Source organism: Rhinolophus sinicus, chromosome 16 (assembly GCF_057876585.1).
Source record: "Rhinolophus sinicus isolate RSI-liver-muscle chromosome 16, RSI-T2T, whole genome shotgun sequence".
NCBI lineage: Eukaryota > Metazoa > Chordata > Mammalia > Chiroptera > Rhinolophidae > Rhinolophus > Rhinolophus sinicus.
The window spans coordinates 100350388-100373596 of NC_142516.1; the positions used below are offsets into that span (position 1 = coordinate 100350388).

The following is a 23209-nucleotide window of genomic DNA, read 5'->3' on the forward strand; positions in this document are numbered from 1 at the left end:
AAACTCAAGTTTGCTTTTCGCAGGGTAGTGTTCAGAGACCCTTGTTTCCAGGCTCCTATTATACTTGCAAAGCCTTCGTGGCATGTACACTGGACTTCCGTGCTAGTCAGTGGACTCTTGTAGCCAGGGATATGCTGTCTGAAAAGAGCCAAGCATTCCTTATACCTGGGAGCCTTCTCTTTTCCTCATGTTCCTCTGTCTCTTCTATTTCTCGTTCACTACTTTAGTGCCAGCAACAATCAAATTGCCCTTTGCTCACTAGTCCTCAACATTTGCTGTCTTTAAATGAGGCATAAAGTCCATCAAACATCTCACTTTCTTGAACACTTCCTGCTTTGTTAGCAATTGGAAAGTGTCCATCCTGAAGGCAATGAGAACTTAAAACTGAGACACACACAGCATGGTGGCTTAAAATAACCACCTTTTTGTTTGCTTACAATCTTGTGGGTTGGCTGAACTTAGCTGAGGGTTTCTGGCAGTTAGGCTTGGGGTGTCTTATGAGGCTGCATTGAGATGGGAGCATGGCTGCAATTGGAACATTCAAGATGGCCTCTCTGCCTCCAGAGCAGGGCTTGGCAAACTAGGGCTCCACTCCCCAGGGGAGATGCCACAGGCTAAGAATCATTTTTACATTCTTAAATGGTTGGGTGGGTGGGGGGAAGCAAAAGAAAAATATTTCATGACATGTTAAAATTACATGAAAATTCAAATTTTGGTGTCCAAAAATTTTATCAGCACACAGCTATACTTGTCTGCTTCCATGTTGTGTGGCTGCATTTGTACTGCAGTGGCCACAGGGCTTGCAAAGCTGCAATTATTTTCTATCTCACCCTTCATAGAAAAAAGTCTTCTGACCGCTGCTCCTGAGTCTCTCTCTCTGCTCCTGAGTCTCTCTCTCTCCACAGACTTCTCTTCATTAAACAGCAGTGGGTTATTTTTGGAAATTTTAAGGTTGTTTTCTTTCTAAATGATGAGAGAAGTTAGCCTGTCATTTGCAAGCATTATCTCCAAATAACATATTGCAGGTGTGAGTAATTTTTGGCTTAAAAGCCAAACTGAATATAACTTTCATTATATTTACTCCATTTAACATCATTTTTTCAGATCACTGAATAATTCTGAGGCCATGCTAAACATTTTTATCAGATGCATGCAAATATTGGAGCCATCAATGATCATGCAGAGATAAACTTTCAGAATTGGAGTCTTTTTTATCGTCCTTGTTAACTTGGTGTTGCAACATCATATTCCTTATGCTTCGTCTTTGCTAAAATTCACATTTTGAAAATAAGTAAGTGCTCAGAATAAAACAATTTTAACTGTTTAACTGTCAAAGCTATCTTTGCTACTGCTGCTGTGCCGCTGAATGTCTATAGGTGACTCCTTTTTGGGAAGAAGTTGAGAAGGATTGGTATTAAATCTTTTTTGAATATTTGATAGAATTTACCAGTCAAGCCATCTGGTCCTTGACTTTTGTTTTGGGGAAGGTTTTTTATTACTGTTTCAACTTCCTTGCTGGTGATTAGTCTATTTAGGTTTTCCAGTTCTTAATGATTCAGACTAGGAGGCTGTGTGCTTCTAAGAATTTGTCCGTTTCATCTAGGTTATAGAATTTGGTGGCCTGTAGCCTTTCATAGTATTCTTGTATAATCCTTTGTATTTCTGTGGTGTCAGTTGTAACTTCTCTTTCATTTCTGATTGTATTTATTTGAGTCTTCTCTCTTCTCTCCTTAGTGAGTTTAGCCAGAAGTTGGTCAATTTTGTTTATCTTCTGAAAGAACCTGCTCTATTTCATTATTTTCCTATTGTCTTTTTCTTCTCTATTTCATTTATTTCCACTCTGATTTTTATTATTTCCTTCCTTCTACTGACTTAGGGCTTCATTTGTACGTCTTCTAGTTCTTTAAGGTGTAATGTTACATTGTTTATGTGACATTTTTCTTGTTTCTTTAGTTAGGTTTGTAACGCTATAAACTTCCCTCTTATTATTTTGAAAAGTACTTAGTGCTTTTGCTGCATCCCAAATATTTTGGTATGTCGTGTTTTCATTTTCATTTGTCTGTATGTGTCTTTTGATCTCTTATTTCTTCTTTTACCCCGTAGTTGTTCAGTAGCATGTTGTTTAATCTCTGCATATTTGTGGTTTTTCCAGTTTACTTCTATTTAATTTCCGGTTTCATACTGTGGTGGTAAAAAAAAAAATGTGCTTGGTATGATTTAAATCATCTTAAATTTGTTGAGGCTAGTTTTGTGCTCCAACATATGGTCTATCCTTGAGAATGTTCTGTGTGCACTTCAGAAGAATGGGTATTCTGTTGTTTTCGGGTGGAAAATTCTATAATTATCAATTAAGTCCATTTGTACTAATGTGTCATTTAAAGCTGGTGTTTTCTGTTGGCTTTCTTTCTAAATGCTCTTTCCATTGCTGTGAGCAAGGCATTCACATCTTCTATTATAATTGCATTTTTGTCCATTTCTTCCTGTAGATCTGTTAGTATTTGCTTTATACATTTTGGTGCTCCCAGTTTGCTTGCATATATATTGATAAATGTTTTGTCTTCTTGATGAGCTGTCTCCTCTATCATAAAATGTCCATCTTTGTCTCTTATTACCATTTTTATCTTGAAATCTACTGTCTGATAAGGACTGCTACACCATCTTTTCTCTGGATGCCATTTGCTTGCAGTATCATCTTCTTGTCTTTGGAGCTGAGATGAGTCTCCTGCAGGCAACACATAATTGGTCCTTGTTTTTTAATCCATCCCACTACTCTGTGCCTTTTGATTGGTAAGTTCAGTTCATTTACGTTTAGGGTGATCATTAATATATTAGGACTTACAACAGCCATTTTATCTTTTGTTTGATGATTGCTCTGTGTCTCTATTGCTTCTTTTCCCTTGTGTTTCTGTCTGTTTTAATTTGGGGGTTTTCTATGATTTTTTCTCTCGGTTTCCCCTTTTATTATGTTTCATGTCTCAGCTCTGGGTTTTTGTTTTGTGGTTACCATTAGGTTTGTGTAAAATGTCTCATACACACATTAGTCCTTTTTCTTCTGATTGCATCTTATCTTCATTCACCTGTACACATTCAGTCCTTTTCTTCCTCCCCTTATGCTTTTATTGTCACAAATATTTCTTTTTATGTTTGCATTATTATCAAATTGCAGTAGCTATAGTTATTTTAATGCCTTATTCACCTTTCACCATTACATAATTGTTTAATATCCTATTCCGAAGCAGAGTTGCAATTACCTACTTCTGTCTGTTAGTCATCTTATTCCAAGTTCTATATACTTTTATATTTTTGTTTGTGGTAGAAGAGCTCCTTTCGACACTTCTTGTAATACAGGTCTTGTGGTGGTAAATTCTCTCAGCTTTTGTTTTTCTGGGAAAGACTTATTTGTCCTTCCTATCTAATGGATAATTTTGCTGCATGTATTATCCTGTGCTGACCTTCCCTCTTTCAGTATTTTGAATATTTCTTTCCACTCTCTCTTGGCTTATAATGCATCTATTTAAAAATCTGATGGTTACCTAATGGGGTTTCCTTTGTAGGTTACAGTCTGGATATGACTGTTTTAATAAAATTTGTCTTGGAGAAGTCCTTTTTGTATTGAGATTATTAGGTGTTCTGTTAACTTCTTGTATTCTAAAGTCCAGTTCTTTCCAGAGGTTTGGGACACTCATCAATTATTTCTTTGAATAGGCTGTCTGTGTCTTTCTTCTCTTCTCCTTCTGGTATACCCATTATCCTTATGTTGCTCTTTCTAATGTAGTCAGATCGTTCTCATAGAGTTCTCTTTCCTTTTTTTAACTCTTTGTTCTCACTCTTCTTCCTCCTGGATGACTTCTAGGTTTCTATTTTCATGCCCACTATTCTCTTTTCTATCTGGTTTGCTCCTGTTCCAGTGCTTTCTAATGTATTCCTCACCTCATTTATTAAATTCTTCAGCTCCAGAATTTCTGCTTGGTTCTTTTTTATAGTTTCATCTCTTAGGTAAAATACTCCTTTTGTTCATGAATTTTGTTCCTGAGTTCATTGAATAACCTTTATGAATTTTCTTGAATCTCATTGCATTTCTTCATAACCACAATCTTAAATTCTCTGTCATTTAAATTGCAGTTGTCCATGACTTTCAGTTTGGTTTCTGGAGACTTTTAATTATCTATCTGTGTTTCCATGTTACCTTGGTTGTTCATGGTATTTGATGGATAGGTTCTCTGAGCATTATGTTGCTCTTTTTAATGTAGTGAACTCTTACTACATTTGAGGTAGTGAACTCTTTTTAATTGTTCTGCTCTTAGCAATTCAACAAGTTGATAGGTAGGGTACTTTCTTTTGTTTTCCAGTAGATGGTGGTATAGCACAAGTTTTTATTTTTTCTACCCAGTGCTATTTGTGCCTCTGGGATGATGATGAAAAGGCTTCACTTCTGTTGAGGAAAATGCCATATGCCCACTGGGGTGTTTGGTGTCCCCTCTGTGACCAGTTTGCCTTAGTTACTGGGCATCACCTCCATAGTGGGGGAATGTGGCAGGTGGTGGAGAACTGGTTTTGCAAGCTCCCAGCATTGCCTCCTTGTTCATGGCCCCGCTGTGTGTTGCTGGCGGTGTCCGCACTACCTCTATCCAGCTTTGTGGGGGTGGGCAGGGCAAGGAAGGCAAATTCATGATTTCACAGCTCTGGCCCCCTGCCACCGATGGCCGTCGGCATCGCTGTGCTGTTTAGAGTGACACACCAGTCTACAGGGCTCTGCTGCAATGGTGAAGAGGGAAGGGAGTTGCCTTTTCCCAAAGAGAAACTGCCTCTGATGCTCCTACTCTCCAGGCCGGTGTGAGGGTTGCAGCCAGACTTCTCCACCGCTAGCTACCGTGCTACCTGGTGCTGCGGCAGGTGCCGAACATGCACCTATGTATGGATCTCTCGGGCATGTTTATGTGTTGAGCAAGGAATCCTTTACTGTGTTGTAGTTGTCCACCTTGTAGATTTAAGAGGAGAAATAAAGGAGTCTTCTCACTTGGCCATCATGCTGATGTCACTCCCGTATAATTTTCTTAATAATATTTTCTTTTCTCTAGTTTACTGTACTATAAGAATAGTATATATAATACATATGCAAAATATGTGCTAATCAACTGTTTGCTATTGGTAAGGCTTCTGGTCAATAGACGGCTCTTAGTAGTTAAGTTTTGGGCGAGTCAAAATTTATATGCAGATTTTTGACTGTCCAGGGATTGGTGACCTTAACCCCTGTGTTGTTCAAGGGTGAACTGTATTTCCAAACTAAATCATAAGCATGCTTCTCTCATCTCCATCAGCTGCAGCATGGTCACCACTGACCATGAAATTGGAGACTTGCAATTATTTTTATTTTGAAGAGGAGGAATTAAATACTTGCTGATTTTTAAAAAGGAGAATTTGTTTCCATTACTGCCTTTACAATGTGAATCCAAATGCTTTTTTAAATAATTACTGGAAAGTGAACATGAATAGATACAACCCTTGCCCTTTCAAGAGCTCCCAGCCTGGAAGGGAGATGGACAAGCAAACAATATGGTGAAGGAATTCATAACTAACCATTGATGAGCACAGCTTATGAAGGGAACACAGAGAATAGGCATCTAACTAGTTTAGGAATGTCTGCAATGACTTGCTAAGGCAACTGATGGGAAGGCAGGCAAGTCAGCTCAACCATAAAGCCTTCCTGGGTACCCACCAAGGGCCAGATGGAGATGTCATTCCTTGATCCCCCAGCAGCCTGTCAAACTGATAGCACACTGACCTTTATTGGTCTACTTGTTCACCTTTCCCACAAACTCGTAAGCTTAAGGCAGAAACTGTTGTCATTGTTATCTTCAGTGCTTACCCAGTAGTAACTGATGCATAAGACCCATCTGATAAGCGAATGTGTGGAAGTTTCTAAGATGATGAAAATACTCCTTCTCTAAAATGGACTTATGTTTAAGGAAAATGTTTTATGTCTGTATCATGATACATTAAAACTAAGTACTAGTTAGTGTTTGAAATGCCAATACCAAATAGTAGATACAAGAACCATAGGAGATGCAAAAACAAACAAGACACAAGCACTGCTCTCCATGAACTTAGGGCCTAAACTGGAGGTCTCTTAATTCCTATGTATATGTGACTCAGCATATGACTCTTTCTTTTGCTTATGCTTTGGAATTCCACAAAATATTTCTTTTGAATTAAGGGCTCCATTTCTTTAAAAAAAAAAAACACACACAAAGGAAAAACCTTGATCAATTAATGAGATGGCTATTTTCTCAAAATAGTTGTTACATATATTTCCCTCTATTTTAGGACAGGAAGGAAATTTAAATGGAGGTAATTAAGAATGTATGTTTTGAGAGATCCTCCTGGATTTCATCTTAGTTTTTCCTCACTAGCCTTCTTTAGCATCTTTCTAATAGGTAATATATAGCAACATACAGATGTTTACAATAAAATTGTTCATTCTTTCCTGTACACTGCAGCATTATTTAATACTTCTACGCATATCCTCTGTAAAATTACAGCTAAATATCTTAAATATTCTACATTTAACAACAGCTATCCCAAGATGTTTAATTTAAAACCATTACCGGGGGCCGGCCCGGTGGCTCAGGCGGTTAGAGCTCCATGCTCCTAACTCTGAAGGCTGCCGGTTCGATTCCCACATGGACCAGTGGGCTCTCAACCACAAGGATGCCAGTTCAATTCCTCGAGTCCCACAAGGGATGGTGGGCTCTGCCCCCTGCAACTAAGATTGAACACGGCACCTTGAGCTGAGCTGCCTCCCAGATGGTTCAGTTGTTGGTTGGAGTGAAGGCTCTCAACCACAAGGTTGCCAGTTCAATTCCTCGACTCCCGCAAGGGATGGTGTGCAGCGCCCCCTGCAACTAAAATTGAACACGGCACCTTGAGCTGAGCTGCCGCTGAGCTCCCGGATGGCTCAGTTGTTGGTTGGAGCGTGTCCTCTCAACCACAAGGTTGCTGGTTCGACTCCCGCAAAGAATGGTGGGCTGCGCTCCCTGCAACTAGCAACGGCAACTGGACCTGGAGCTGAGCTGCGCCCTCCACAACTAAGACTGAAAGAACAACAACTTGAAGCTGAACAGAACCCTCCACAACTAAGATTGAAAGGACAACAACTTGACTTGGAGAAAAGTCCTGGAAGTGCACACTGTTCCCCAATAAAGTCCTGTTCCCCTTCCCCAATAAAATATTAAAAAACAACAACAACAACAAAAAAAAACTTAAAAAAAAATAAATTAAAAAAATAAAATAAAACCATTACCTAATTTCTCTATAGCATGTTGGACTTTAAAAACATTCTATTTTCAAAATGAGATGGCTTAAGATCATCCTAAGGACCCACATGCAATGAATCCTGCTATGATGTTCACAGGGAACAATGAGCCAAAAGACATACAGGTACAGTATCTTTATTATAAACAATCAGGTAACTGTGCATTTGATGGATAGTTGAAGCCTAGGTATTATCATCAAAGGCATTACTTAAATAGAAGTAGTTTGTTTTTTGTTTTGTTTTACACTAATTTGAACTTACGCTTAACATTTGCCAGATCACCTAATCTTGCCATACAATTCAGCTGTTAAATTATAACACAAAAAGACAAAATTTGGAATGCATGTTATATTTTGCTTTATTTACTGAATATACACAGCAAATATTCAGGACACATTAAAGTTAAGCAGGTGCTGAAAGTCAGGGAAGTGATATTTATAAAATGCTTGTGTTGTTATGGGATATTCAGTTCCTCAGAAGACAAAGAAAGGGGGATTCTAAATGCTAGGTTGTAGCCCAGCTTTTCCTGATTTATACTGAGTGTCAACACACAGAAACCCTAAAGTGAATGTGTACAACAATGACATCTTTATAGTTCCAAAGCACTGGCAGATACTAAAATATCATCTAACTAAAACTTTCACATCTCAATTTTTTAAGAAGAAAAAATAAAAAACAGGCTTGCACAACAGGATCAATGTCCTGGGCCTTGAGAGCAGCCAAAACGTTATGATTCTCTATTGTACAACCCTTGTCTGTGGCGACCTTGAACATGTTTGGCATCGCTGATGGATTGAATGGCTCAGCACGTCCATTTTGCTAGTTATCCTACAGAAGAATGCCATTACTTTGTTGTTGTTTTTTTGGATAGTCTACATCAAGGAATGAATGGGAATAAATACTGCACTACAACTTTGACATCTCTTACCAGCAAAAATTAAAAAAAAAAAAAAAAAGGCTGATTAAAATGTGACTATGTTACAATGACCGAAGGGTTAACTTCTCATCAATTCCAAAACCTCTGAATTTCATACATATCATAATAATAAAGGCTTTTGGTGAGACATGACTGATGATGATGCGTATGTACCATTTTAATCATTTATTTTTCAAAGAAATAATTCAGGTCTACTGGAATATTTTGTCCTGGTTTCGCAACACTCGATGAAAATCCTATTTTTTAAATGTCATTTATAAACAACCAGTTCTGATTAATTCTGTAAAGGTGGAAGATTACCAGAGAATAATTTTGATCAAGAAATCTGTGTTTGATCTCTGCAGCAGAAACCACGTGTCCTTGCTGCTCTCTCCTGGAACGATACTCGCATGAGGAAGACTCACCACATTAATGCCTTTTCCAAGAAAAGGGGAGATGGAGAATCATTGGAAAATAGAAGCAAGGGGAGGAAGAAAAACAACTTTAGGACAATCCAGAAGAAAAGTAGCATTTATCCAAGGAAGTTTTCACCCATTACCTGATTGCTCAGAAGAGAAGGGAAATAAATTTCAAGATACAGATAATTAAGAAGTCAATTATATATGTTTCGAGCTAAGGAAAGATCACGTACTTTGTTTCGTTATACAAGTTCTGAAACATGAAGATGTCTACACAAGCAGCTTTACTCTAAGACTCTCAGCACCAGAGGGCTGAGGTTGTCTCTCTACACTGGATTGCACAGTACCTATCACTGTACCTGGCACATACGAGTGCACAATACATAGTTGATGAACCAATAAACTACAGGGTTTTCTAAACACTAAATGGGTCACTTAGTTTTCATGTGAAATGTAATAATTATTTTCTGTTGTATATATGAAAGTTTCTATTAGATAACACTAGTCATTACAACATGTGACAGTAGTAGCTCACTCATATATCTTTTTCATATGATCATTTCTACCTTGAATACAATTTAATGGGAAACAACTACTATGTGCACTAATGCTAGAAAGAGTTGAGACAGAATGTATAAATGAAGAAACCTCTTGAATTACTGAAGTACCTTCTGTTACAAGCATAATTACCTTCTTAAATTATACACTTTTAAGAGGGTGTGAAATATTTTTCCAAGCAATACTGTGTTTTATGGGTGGGAATTATATATACATACATGAGATTACCTATAAATTTGGGGGATTGTCTTCTCTTTATCATCCAAGGGTAAAGAAGAACAGGTTTTTAACATTGTGTATTTTTAAATGTGCTATTAGTCAGTACCACTGTTCCCCAGAAATTATAGAGATTATGAAATTAGTATCACTTTACTTGGGAAGTTATTTCCAGGTATGAGACTTAAGCTTTATTAAGAGGCTACAAGATTTGACCAGTAGATAATTTATTCAACAGAGACACTAAGTTAAATAATTCATAAATTTGATCCTAACAGTGTATCTTTTCTCAAAAGTCATCACTACTGTTTTAGCAACCTATAAATCATTACTATTTGCCAACAAATATGGTGAGGAAAATATGGCAAAAGGGGGCCCTCACCAGGAGACTTTTAATGTGGGAATGTGAGAAGACATAAGTAAACATCTGATTCTTTTTGTCCAACCCTCTGATTTTACCTGCTTCTTCCCCACACGGGACTTAACACACGTGGGCTCAGAGCTCACTGTGGGGACTCAGAAGTCTGCAGGACTGCCCACAGGAGTAACCAGGAAAACAGGCCTGGTTTCCCATGTGGGAAGCAGGAGTCCCTGGGAGATTCCTGGGCTAAGTTCTGGTCTCATCTTGCGAGTTGGGAATATAACTCATTTCATGCTATTTTCATATTTATCTTGCCACATTAAAATCAGAATTTTTTTTTTTTTACAGTGGAAGGTATGAGGCAACATGACTTCAGCTTCACAGTTTAAGTCTGTTTAAAAGGTACCGTTAATATCAGCACAATAGTCCAGCTAGAGTTATTTCAACTTCAGAAAGAAAATAAAGCTTATATGGCTTATCTCACATAATTGATTGTGTAAGCTTGATTTTTTTTTCTTGCCAATAGCACTAAAAGTGAGATCATTTAAATTATATGGGTTTGATTGCTTTGTTTTACCTACAAGTGTTATTTGCTCTAGTGCTGCTAGTACCTGATTTTTGCTATATAAACAGTTTTCATGTTTTTCTGGTCAGCCACACAATATGCCTTATAATGACATGGCTGACTAACGCTGCCTTTCATTCTGCTGACACCCTCAAATACTGTTGACACAGTTGCCTTTCATGTTTCTTCTAACAAAAGAAGCTACTGCTTCTTACGTCATAGGCACGAAAAACCTGCTTTTCTAATCGCATTGTACTGACATCAGGTTAACTGGAAAGCACAAAACAAATGGTGATAAAATAGATGAATAGTATATATTAGATGTATTTACACATGTACTTAGACACATCACTTAGTTGCAAATCTGAAATGATACAAGCCACTGCCTGCAATAGCGTCTATCCTACGGAAATGTGGATTAAGACATGACTATTAAGACACTGAAGAAATCGGGTTGTGTGGAGAGCCCATCTGAGTCAGAACTTTGTCCAACCACTGCAGTGGGCCGTGAAGATGAATCTCAATCCAGCAGGGTGTGCTTGTGACATCCTGGCGATGATACTCAGCTCCCCAACCCTGAAAAGCAAGAGTGGAGCCAAGAGTGATTGTGCCAGACTTTCCAGCCAGCTTCCAGAGGCGCGAGACAGAGCTTAGTGGACACAGAGCCCACGCACCAGAACAGTTCCCAAGACTCATGAAAGAATATGAACTCCACCTTCCTGTAAGTACATGGCATCTTTTGTATGAACCAGACACTCTAAGATGCCTTCCCTCTGGGTCCACAACTAAATACATGGATCTAGAGGTAGTCTGGGCTCCAGTCACGTCAGAAACACTGCCAAATCATATTCCCTTCCACAAGGAAAGAAACTTGACCTTACATTCACCCACTTAATGCTGAAGACAGTGTTTTGCACAAAATGTTACTACAGACCACGGATGGATCTGAAAACTGTAAAAAGAGAACTGGAAGGTGGTCTTGATTATTCAGGATTGATTAACAAAGCTTGCTTCTCCTCTCGCTTTCTGGCTCACTTTTGGCAATTTCCCATTTATTACCATTCATAGGAGAGGCAGTAAACAAACAAATGTACATTTTCCTCTATACGTTACACATCAATGAAAAGTTATTTTAAAAATGAAGCTAGATCCAGTCAAGCAAATTAGTTTTGTTACTGGGAACACTGGTTCTCTGTGGAGTTATTTAAAAATTTGATTTCAAACAATAATGCTACCTGATCACACTTTACATTCCTGGCCAGGAACCTTTGATGCCACCTGGAAAGTGTACCTTACTCCCCCAGTCCCTTCGCTCTCCCATTCTGCCCCCTCCCCGCCCCAAATGACTACCTCACCTACTCCCCCAGCCTGCTTACAACAGACAATCTTCTTTCCTATTTTAATTAGAGAAATAAAATAATCACAAGAGAATTTCCATAGTGCCTGCACCCACAGACTTGGTCTTTCCGTCTCTTACCATAGACTCTCTGTTTCCAAATAAGCCAGTCCATCCACTTGTGCACTGGAGACAGCATTCCAGAAAATCGCTCTGTTCTTTCAGGCAATCTTTTGCTTTCTATTGGATCATTCCCATCAATGTACAAACATGCTGAAATACATATCTCCCATCTCCAACATACTTCTCGTGACCCTGCTGCCCCCACAGATTACTGCCCTATGCCTTTGATTCCCTTTCTAGCAAATACCCTCAAAGCGTCATCCGCACTGGTTCCTTCCCTTCTCCACCATCTGTTAATGTTGAAGTGTCCCAGGGCTCCACCCTAGAATCCCTTATCGTCTCTGTTTAAATTCAAACTGTTGGTGATCGCATCCAGGCTCCTGGAGTTCAATACTGTCCGTGCGCTGACAATTCCTAAATTTACATCTCCACCCAGCCCTCTCTCCCCAAGTCCGGACTAACACATCTAACTGCCTACTCAGCATCTCCGCTCGGATGTGTGACAGACATCTCAAAGTTATTCTCACTAAAACTGACTTTTAATCTTGTATCAAAACCTCATCTACCTGCATCTTCTCCATCTTGGTTGAAGGCAAATTCATCTAACTCCTCTCTTTTCCTCATACCCCACATCAAATCTACCTTCACAATCCAGAACGCTTCCCCTTCTCACAGCTTCTACCGGAACTCTCCTAGTGGGAACAACCGTCATCTCATCTGACTATTGCAACAGTCTTCCCACTGGTCTCTCCACTTCCAACCTTGCCTGCATAATATCTGTTCTCCACACAGCAACCAGAGTGATCCTTTAAAATCCTAAGTCAGATCATGAAAATCCTCTGCTCAAGTCCCTGCAATAGTTCCCCTTCTCTTTAGAGTAAAAGCCCAAACCCTGGCAGTGGCTGACAAAGCACTGACCTGGTTCGTTGCTACTGCTGTGATCACATCCCCACCTTCACGGTGTGCCAGTGACAGTGGCTTCTAAACTGCTACAAATTCCCAGGCATGCTCTTGCCTCTCGCTGTAGGGCTTGCTCTCCCCTGTGCATCTACTGCTCTCCCCTCAGATATCTCTATGACTACCGCCCGATCTCCTGCGAGTCTTTGCTGATGTGTCACCTCAATGAGGACTCCCCTGCCCACATTTTAAAACCTGCAATCTACCCCCACCCAGCACTCCACTTCCCTTTACCCTGCTCTACATTTTCTCTTTCCATTCAACCTCTTTATTATAACTTGTTTATTGTCTCTCTCCCTCCTAGAATACAGATTCCCCGAGGGCAGAGGTCTTTAAGTAACCATTGACGTATTCCAATGCCTAGAGTGGCGCCTGGCCTGGTACATGGTAGGTGTTCAATAAATACTTGTTGACTGACTGAATGAATCCTAGAATTAGTAAAAATTAGAGCTGAAAGAGACCCTAAAGATGAACTAGTCCATTACCCCACAGTAGTAGCCACTGCTGTTTAGTCATCTATAATTTATTTTTATTTTCAAAAGTTCTAATAATTTGTTTTACTCAACCCAATATAGTCAAAGTGTTATATTAACATGTAATCAATATGAAATTATTAATAAGACATTTTATACTCTTTTCATCTGTACTGTCTTTTCATTAACATATAACGTATCAGTTTTAGATATGCCACATAATGATTTGATACACCAGGGGTGCCAAAAAATGTATACAAGTGGACACTTTGATCAACGTTGCTCAAGCAGTAGAGTTCGCCATAATCAGAGTATCTGGACGCTGATGATAACCACTTTGAGCACCTCTTATAATTTTAATACAGTTTTCTTAAAATGTATACACATTTTTTTGGCACCCTCTGTGTGCATGTATGTGTGTGTGTGTGTGTGTGTATACAGAGGGTGCCAAAAAATGTATACACATTTTAAGAAAGGAAAAAACTGCATTAATTGTAATACTCAGTATATACTGATAACAAAAGATGAATACAAGTCACGTTTCACTTCTGCAATTACAAGAGGTGCTCATAGTGGTAACAATCAGCATCCAGACACTTCTGATTATGGCAAACTACTGCTTAAGCATAGATAACATCTCCTAAAATGTGTATACATTTTATTTGGCGCCCCCGGTACATATAGCAAAGTGATTATTACCACAGTAAGTTTAGTTAAGATAGTACCTAAACTAAACTATAGTACCTCCTATAGTTACACATTTCTTTTCATGTGATGATAACTTTTAAATTTCTTTTAACTGATCACCTGTAGTTATATTTGCTAAGGATTTAGTTTTCAAAAAGTCCCTACAATATTCCTAGTAGTTTGTTTTCTGTGAATTGTCCAGATTTATGATTTAAATGTTGTACATCTGATCAATATATCTAGTTGGTTTTAGGAAAATCAGATTTCTATGCAACCATATATTATAGTGAAATTATTATCTCTGAGATGTTGGCATTTCATTCTAATTTTAAAAACACAGACCTGGAAAAAAATAACTGTACAAGTCAAATGATGGCTCAGTAATGGCAATTTAATGCCCTCTGCTGGCTCTAAGGTATCAGAACATTTGAAAAAAATTCCAGGTATTTGTTAATTGTTTTACAATGTAAAAATGCTTTTTAAAGCTTACCAGTAAATTTGAATAAAACTGTTTTGTCATCATGAGGGAGAAACAGTTTCAAGAAGCTATTTATTAAATTGGAAACTGTATTCTTGAATATTTTTTTAAATAATTACTAAAATTATAAGTACAATAAAAACATAATTTGAGTATGAAAAATAGGACAATGATTTTTCATGGTAAATTTAAAGGACTAATAAGTTTTACTTTGAAAAAATCTACAAGCCATAGCGATTCCTTGGATGGATATGTGACAATGTGAAAACTGTGTCACTTATGCCCAGATAGTTTGATAAATAAACTAAGACTTTGAAATATTAGAATTACTTGCAGTCACTTTGCAAGAGATGAAATAGCAGATAATGAAACTGAGGCCTTTAGCTTCAATGTGCAAATCCAGTTGTAACTTCCTCAGTGCTCCAACATTCACATCAACTTAAACAAGATCTAACTTGAGAAATTCAATAAATATTCACAAACAGAACATCAGTGCTCTTTCAGAATTAATCATACCCAACATAATGTTTCTATCCTAATTTGTTTAGACTTTTATGACAGCACTTAATTTATAGTATCTTATATTAGAGTCAATTCTTTTTTGTAGCTTATTTATAAATATTATCTCCTCCATTTACCTGTATGCTTTCTAAGTGTAAGAATATCTAATTTCGTTCAGGCAAGTACACTGACATTTATTGAATGACAGTTCTCCGCAATTTGAGGGATAGAAAAATCTCTGTAGCATCAAGTCCTTTAAAAGTATTACTGTCATTAAGATAGTGGAGTAGGTTAATGCTATTCTTACATCCTTTCATGACCACATCAAAATTATAACTAAACTACAGAACAATCATCATTGAGAATCACCTGAAGCTATCTGACCCAAAGCCCTACAACTAAGGACATACAGAAGAAGCCACCTCTAGACTGGGAGGAGGGGCAGAGATGCAAAATGGGCTGGTCCCATACCTGTGTGTGACCATTAAAAATTGAGAGGGATATCTCAGCTGCAGAGATCCCCTCTGGTGGAGTAAGGGGTCCAGCTCCACACCAGGCGACCCAGCCCAGTGTTTCAATTTCGGGAAGAGAAGTCCCCATAACTTCTGGCTATGAAAACCAGTGGAGATTGTGGCTGAGTGAGACAGAGGGTGGCTGTACTCCCAGGCGCTCCTCTTAAAGGGACAATACACAGACTTACCCACCGATGGAATCACTGGATCTAAGCTCCAATGTTAGGGCAACAACTAGAGAGGCAACAGAGACATACAGGGGGAAAACTGAGTTGTCTGGCGTCAGGGTGAGGCTGAGGGAGCAGCTTTCTCCCAGACGGAGGAGCTTGCGGAAGCCATTGTTTTTTTGTTGAGCCCTCTCCTTTCCCGATGTGCAGTAACAGATGACCACCATATCTGAATCTCCATCAACCTAGCTAATACTGTTCGTTCACCCCACCCTGGTGATTCTGAGACCTTGCCCCACCCAACTTTTGGGCAAACCCAAGCTGTTTCCAGTGGTTTTTCTGTACAAACAGCCTGCATTGGCTCATGCTGCAGACTTTCATAAAATCTCTCAAAGTTTCACAAAACCCAAACAAGCAGCATCCAGCTTCAGCACGTCCTGTACCTCTGGCTGAGCAGCCTTAAGACTGGCACTAGTGACAGCCAGCATTGGTTCATGGTTTGGCCTCTTGAGGCCCCTCTAAGCACAGTGCAGGCGGTGGCCATCTGTGGATTGCTTATGGCTCATTGTGGGTGGCCCCAGGCAGGGCACAGGCTGTGGCTGAACTTGAAATGCAGTGGGTCTCCTCCCAAGAGGCTCTGGGGCTGGCATACCCCATAGCCAGCTTCCAACTGAGTTGGAGCATCACCTACCTATCTTCAAGGACGACATACCCAAACAGCAGACTGGGTTGGCACCAGAGCCCTGCTAAAGCGAACCTTGCTCTGTAGGGTCAGCCCCCACACCACATCAACTCCACTGTAGTCACTGCCCGTTCTCACAACCAATGAGCCTAAGGGTCAATCCCTCCTATTGACTTGCAAATGGCAATCAAGGCTCAACTATAACAGAAGGACACACACAACCCACACAAGGGAAACACTTGGAGCACCCAGCTCTGGGACCAGGAAGACTGCCACTGGACCTCACAGAACACCGACTCTATAAGGCCACTCTACTAAGACCAGGAAACATAGCAACTCTACCTAATATATACGAACAAACACAGAGAAGCAGCCAAATGGGGAGACAAAGAAACATGTCCTAAATAAAAGAACAGCACAAAGCTCCAAAAAAAGAACTAAAGAAAATGTAGACAAGCAATCTACCAGATGCAGAGTTCAAAACACTGGTTATAAGGATACTTCATGATCTCAGTGAGAACTTAAACAAAGAGATAGGAAACATAAAAAAGAACCAGTCAGAAATAAAGAATACAACAATGGAAATGAAGAATATATTAGAGGGAATCAACAGATTAGATGAAGCAGAGGATCAATGAAGCAATGATTTAGATGATAAGGTAGCAGAAAACACCCAAACAGAACACCAAAAACAACAAGGAATCCAAAAAAATTAGGACAGTTTAAGGGGCTTCTGGAACAACATCAAGCGTACCAACATTCGCATAATAGGCATACTAGGAGAAGAGAGACAGCAAGGAATTGAAAAGCTATTTGAAGAAATACTGACAAAAAACTTCCATAACTTGGCAAAGGAAATAGATATTCAAACCCAGGAAGCACAGAGTCCCAAACAAGATGAACCCAAAGAAACCCACACCAAGATACATCATAATTAAAATGCAAAAGGTTAAATAAAAAGAGAGAATCTTCAAAGGAGCAATAGAAAAGCAGTTAGTTACCTACAAGGGAGCTCCCATAAGACTGTCAGTTATTTCTCAACAGAAACTTTGCAGGCCAGGAGGGATTGGCACAAAATATTCAAAGTGATGAAAAGCGAAGATCTATAACCAAGATCCAGGAAAGCTATCATTTAAAATCAAAGGACCAATAAAGAGCTTCCCAGACAAGAAAAAGCTAAAGGGGTTCATCACCACCAAACCAGTATTACAAGAAATGTTAGAGGGACTTCTTTAAGATGAAAAAAAAAATCAATATTATGACTAATAAAATGGCAATAACTATATAACTATCAACGATTACTTTAAATGTAAATGGATTAAATGCTCCAATCAACAGAGTGGTTGAATGGATAAGACAACAAAACCCTTACATATGCTACCTACAAGAGACTCACTTCAGATCTAAAGACACACACAGCCTGAAAGTAAAGGGATGGAAAAAGATATTTCATGAAAATGAAAACAAACAAAAAATCTGGGGTAGCAATACTTATCTCAAACAAAATAGGCTTCAAAACAAAGGCTATAACAAGAGACAAAGAAGGACCCAGTCATCCCACTTCTAGGTGTTTGTCTGAAGAAACCCAAAATGCTACATCAAGGGGATGTGCTCAACCATATGTTCACTGAAGCATTATGTACAATAGCCAAGATATGAAGGCAACCTGGGTGTCCCTGAATAGATCAATGAACAAAGAAGAGATGGTACATATATACAATGAAATATTACTCAGCCAAAAAAAAAAAAAAAAAGAAATCTTGCCATTGCCACATGATGGACCTAGAGGGTATTGTACTGAGTGTAGTAAGTCAGACAGAGGAAGACAAATGTCATATGATTTCACTTATAAATGGAATCTAAAAAACAAAATAAATAAACAAACAAAACAGAAACAAACTTATACATGCAGAGAACATTTTGATGGTTGCCAGATGCATTGGGGCATTGGGGTGGGTGAGAAAAGGGAAGGAATTGAGAAGTACAAATTGGTTGTTAATTAGTAGTCTTGGGGAATGTAGGTTATAGCATAAGGAATATAGTCAATAATACTATAATAACAATGTATGGTATCAGATGTGCACTAGATTTATTGGGGTGATAAGTGAAAGGGGATTGAGGAACAGAGTGAAAAAAGTGACGGAATTAAAAAATACAAATTGGTAGTTATAAAATCGTCATGTGGATGTAAAGTAAAGCCTAGGGAATATAGTCAATAATGTAATAACTATGTATAGTGCCAGGTGTGTACTAGACTAGTCAGGGGGATCACTTTGCAAATTATATAAATTATATAAATGTCGAACCACTATGCTGTGCACCTGAAATTAACATAAAGTAATACTGAATGTCAAAATAAAAGTATGAGTGTCACTTTATCTTATGCATTAAAAAAAAAAATCAGGTCACTACCTTAACTTGCTTTTCCTCCAAAAGTATTATGCTTAAGAATTTTCTAATAATTGCTAACCAGGAGAACTCATACTCATAGAGAAGCTCTTCCTAAAGACAATTACATAGACTTGCAAAAAAAATTGTTGTCTACCTGAACTGGCTGTATAACTGCAACATCTACCAAAGAGTGCTTTTGGTTTTGTTTTCCATTTTGCGTCTTACAATCTGGGACAAGCACTCCTTACCTTAACAAAACTCATCCGGATAGTGCACATCTTAGTTAGCTCATAGACGACTTCAAATCCATGGTGAACTGACTGAGCAAGTAGCTGAGCAAAGAGCTGGTTGTTGAAGACCTTGAGGCTGCAGCCACTGGGGATCTTGCAGACTGTGGCTGGGTGGAAGCCATGTTGATAGTTGCAGTTCCGGCTCTGAACAAAGATGCTGCTGTCACTCACACACTCGGCATAAACCTCTCCCCCGACGTAATATAAATGCACACCTATGAGGCAAAAACAGTCTTCAAACACCAGCACCACCTTTAGCTCAGATGCAACACCATTCTCTTCTAACTGACCTCTGTAACCACAAAAGATGTGACTATCAACTGTGAGGTTAATTTTAATGATCACCAATAGAATAGTAGGATGTGTGACCCAAATGCTGACTCATTTTCATTATAATCTGTGTTTTTTCCATGAGTCCATTTAAGAGTAGATTGCAACCCATGTTTACAATCGTTGCCAAGAACAAATAAGTGGGCTCTCATATATGTACTACTCCTTCCATTACTTTCTCAATCTCACGCTCATTCATTCTAAAAGCAAGAGCTCATAACAGCAGATACAAAATAAACACATGATGCAGAAAACATCAAATAGTCCTTCAGACATATATATAAATAAAAAGATTAATACTGGACATAGGTAGAAAATGCTACTTATGTGTATATACTAAACTCACTTCAGAGGAAACAATGAAGTTTAAATTTTATTTTGCCAACAATTATAAATCCACTTCTCAATAAATACCTCAAAGAGACCTAATTCATTTTAAAGCTTATCACCTACTAATATAGATCACAGACATATGCCTTTTTTTTATTTATGAACAATGAAATTCTTGCCACATTTTCAGATATAGACAATCAAAATGTAGCTTGTTACTTCATCTCACATTCTTGGAGTTAAAAGGCAAAAATGAGCATCCTGAGAACGCTGCTGCTCACACTACTTTTATTCCAAATTAAATTTGAGTTGATTCTTTCCCTCCAAATGTCTGGGTTTGAGATTCAACAGAAATTTATAGCAAGGGACTGGGGTTAGATAAAATGAAGAAGTTCTAGTCCAGTGAGTATTAAACACCAGAATAGTTTCCCTCCAACCTTTTAGCGGAAGCAAAATTCGCCACTACTTGTTGTCAACATGATTGTAAATACAATCACCCTGCAGTTACAAGGTGTTCGTAGAAATGAACCGGAATATACATCCAGTGATATATTTTGGATCTCCTCAAAATGAAAATACAAAATGTTAAATAGAATTTATAGACCTCTGGGGTTCTGAGACCCAAATTTGCATAAGTTTGCATTTAGGAGCCATTGCTGAGATAGCCGCTCAGTTTTCTTGTCAGGTTCTAAGTAGCACTGGAGGCATTTTATGTGACTACCTGCCACCGTTTTTGTTTCCCATTCCCAACTTCTTTCCCTTAATACAATTTTAGAAAAGAATAATTTTCAGGATTATGTATTCCAATCACATCACTTGGAAGAAATTGATCTAGAGCCATATAGGTAAAGCACAGCTCTTGATACTCAGGCCAAGGTTTCTGCCTCCCTTCCCAGATCAGAGGTCTCCTGCCCTTCTCTCAGCCTCTCCCTTTCCTTTCTCATTTCCATTATTCACTCTCCCTGAATGGCCTGGGGTCTGATACCCATGGCCCAGGCCCTGAGGGGTAGGCAGAAGGATGGTCCTCATTGGCTGGGACAGAGTTACTTGGCGGGACTGACATGTTAGAGGTGAGGAAGGGGTACCACGAAACCCTGTGAACTCCCAGGGGAGGGCCTGCCTCTGTGGTGCTTGTGATGTTTCAAAAGCCGGGTAGCAGCAGGGAGTGAAACAGCCAGACAGTGGGGCTGCTAAGTGTTTAGTGTGTATTTGATTTGAATGACCTTCAAATATATAATCCTCCCAAACCTATTAAGTAGAATAGATAAGATTTCTTATCTGACCAGTCTTTATTTAGGGAATGATTTTCAATCCTGTTAGTCTTATCGGAAACCATAGCACAGTTGGCAGAATAACAAAGCAGAGAGGAGCCTGGGAAGTAGGTGGTAGCCTAGCATCCTGAACCAGCAGAGGGACAGAGCCAAGGGGATGAGCATGTGGAAACCTGGGCGGGCTCTGAGTACCAGGATAAGGATAGAATTCAACCCAAATGGGAAGGAGGCAGGCTTTGGCTAGAGACAGCAGCATCTAAAAAAAGGGTCAAGTAGGCAAGTGATTTTATTTGTAGTCATATGATAGGCCAAAATGGTGGCTTTAAACCATATGTACAGAGAGTGCCAAAAAAAATGTATACATATTTTAAGAAAGGAAAAATACTATTAAAGTTGTAATACAATGAATGACGTTAGCGTTCTTTTGATTAACACCATCTTTTGAGCAAACGTCACACACACGTTGCTACTGTAATTCAATTCAACTTCGAAAAGTAACACATAGATAACATCTCTTAAAATGTGTAACACTTTTTGGCACCCCCAGTATTAGATTCTAGGTCGCCATAGAGATCAGTAGCAGTAAGGATAAATGACCAAAGCAAGTGCTATCTGAGATGACGAAGAGAACCGAGGCAGTGTAGTCTTCAGGCAAGTTCTAACCGCACCTTGGACTACCTCTCTTCTTGGGACGCATCTTACTTTATCTGAGCTTTCCTTTTGTGTGTGACTGCCAGCCACCTGTCCTGAGATTAGGGACTTGGGGGTCCTGTATTGTGCGTAATTAGGACCGGACACATCTTGGTTGGATTTGGATCTGCTGTGTCTGGCTGCAAGTGTGCTCCCTTTTAGTCCCCTTGCCTTAAATGACAGAGCGGAAACTGGGAGGCGGGCAGGTTAATTAGGCTGCTGGGAGGGTTCCGATGCTCTGGAATCTACTAAGAGTCAGAGGAGGAAATCAGTGTCCCAAAGTGGAAGGAATGTGAATGGATCCCGTCCTGACTGGGAGCGAGGGAAAAATAGCACTGCAGAAAGCAGATTTCTTTACCCCACCGCCCACTCAGACTGAGGCCTTTCCCCTCTCCTTAGAAAACACCCTAAACTTACTTGCACCAACTCAACACCTTCCCTGGACCTTGCAACGGACCTGCCCCTTGCCCTCTTTTCTGCACAACTATTTTAAAATCTGGCTAATTATCAGGATCATCTGGAGGTTTACAAAAGTGCGTATTTCTGTGTGTAATGATATTTTCAGAAATTCTTTATGTAAGTAGACATGTACTCAAATATATGGGAGAAAGGGTAGGAAGTTTGAGATGGCCTTTAAAATACTCTCGTAGAAATATTATGGAGGATAGAGGAAAAGCATGGCACAGAACGTGACTCATTACTGAAGCTGGAGATGATAATATGAAGATTCATTACACGACATTGTGCTTTTGTGTATATTTGAAATTTTCCAAAATAAAAAATGTTTTAATCAATCAATAAAAAGTAAATAAAAGTACAGATTTCCAGATGCACACCAGGGCTTTGGTTCAGGGGATGTAGGTGGGCCCTTCACAGGGCTGTCTCTACCGCTGCGCACGCACACCGCCAGGGTGTACCTGTCTTCCTAGGTTTGCAAACGTTGATTATTACAAAACTTCTCCAGCAGGTGGCAGTAACTTCTTTTAACAAAGGGGCTCCGAATTCATACAAAGCCGCCCCTTTGTATGCCCTTTTGTGGGTCCCCCAAATCTGTACTTAAAAACATTTAAGCCTCTACGGCCAATGTGATGCACAAGCGAGTTTAGGCCCAAATGACCTACACTGAGTGCCCCACCTGTGCCACTCACACCTCAGCGACTTTGCGGGGGGGGCTGGGCTGCGGCCAATAGGACAGCTCTCACACACCCCCGCCCACCCCATCCTCACCTGAGCATGAAAGCCCACTAGAGAAAGTTTAGAAAAATGCAGACACTGAAAATAAAAAGCAGCCACAAATCCACAGCCCAGAAATAATCAAAGCTAACATTTGTTATCTATCTTCCTTTTTTTATGTGCATTTAAGCAAAATTAGGATCATACTCTACAGGATCTTTTCATTTTTTTCATTTATTAACACATTGTGAACATTTTCTCATGATATTAAGTATTCTGCAACATCAAGTTTAATGACTGCAATAGTATGACATTCTATTATATTGAAAGTTTCTTTAGGATTTGCTTTTTTTAAGAATGAGAAGCCTTACACATGTTCCAAGGTAGCTCAGAAAGAGCATTTTGACACACAGAACCTAAATCTATTGGGAAAGGAAGCAATGCAATATCACCTTGAGGAAGTGCAAACCC

At 39.2% G+C, this 23209-nt stretch overlaps 1 protein-coding gene across 3 annotated transcripts in view; it reads right to left on the bottom strand.

Moving 5' to 3' along the window:
* Positions 1-7432: 7432 nt before the first annotated feature.
* SMAD9 (SMAD family member 9) overlaps positions 7433-23209 on the bottom strand; it is an 82015-nt gene continuing 66238 nt past the window's right edge. For all 3 annotated transcript variants that reach the window (XM_074330010.2, XM_088793560.1, XM_088793559.1), the window contains 2 exons: positions 18903-19159; positions 7433-10923 (listed from right to left, as the gene is read on the bottom strand). In XM_074330010.2, coding sequence (XP_074186111.1) covers positions 10780-10923; positions 18903-19159 — 401 coding nt within the window. In that variant the 3' untranslated portion in view covers positions 7433-10779. The remainder of the gene's footprint in view (positions 10924-18902; positions 19160-23209) is intronic.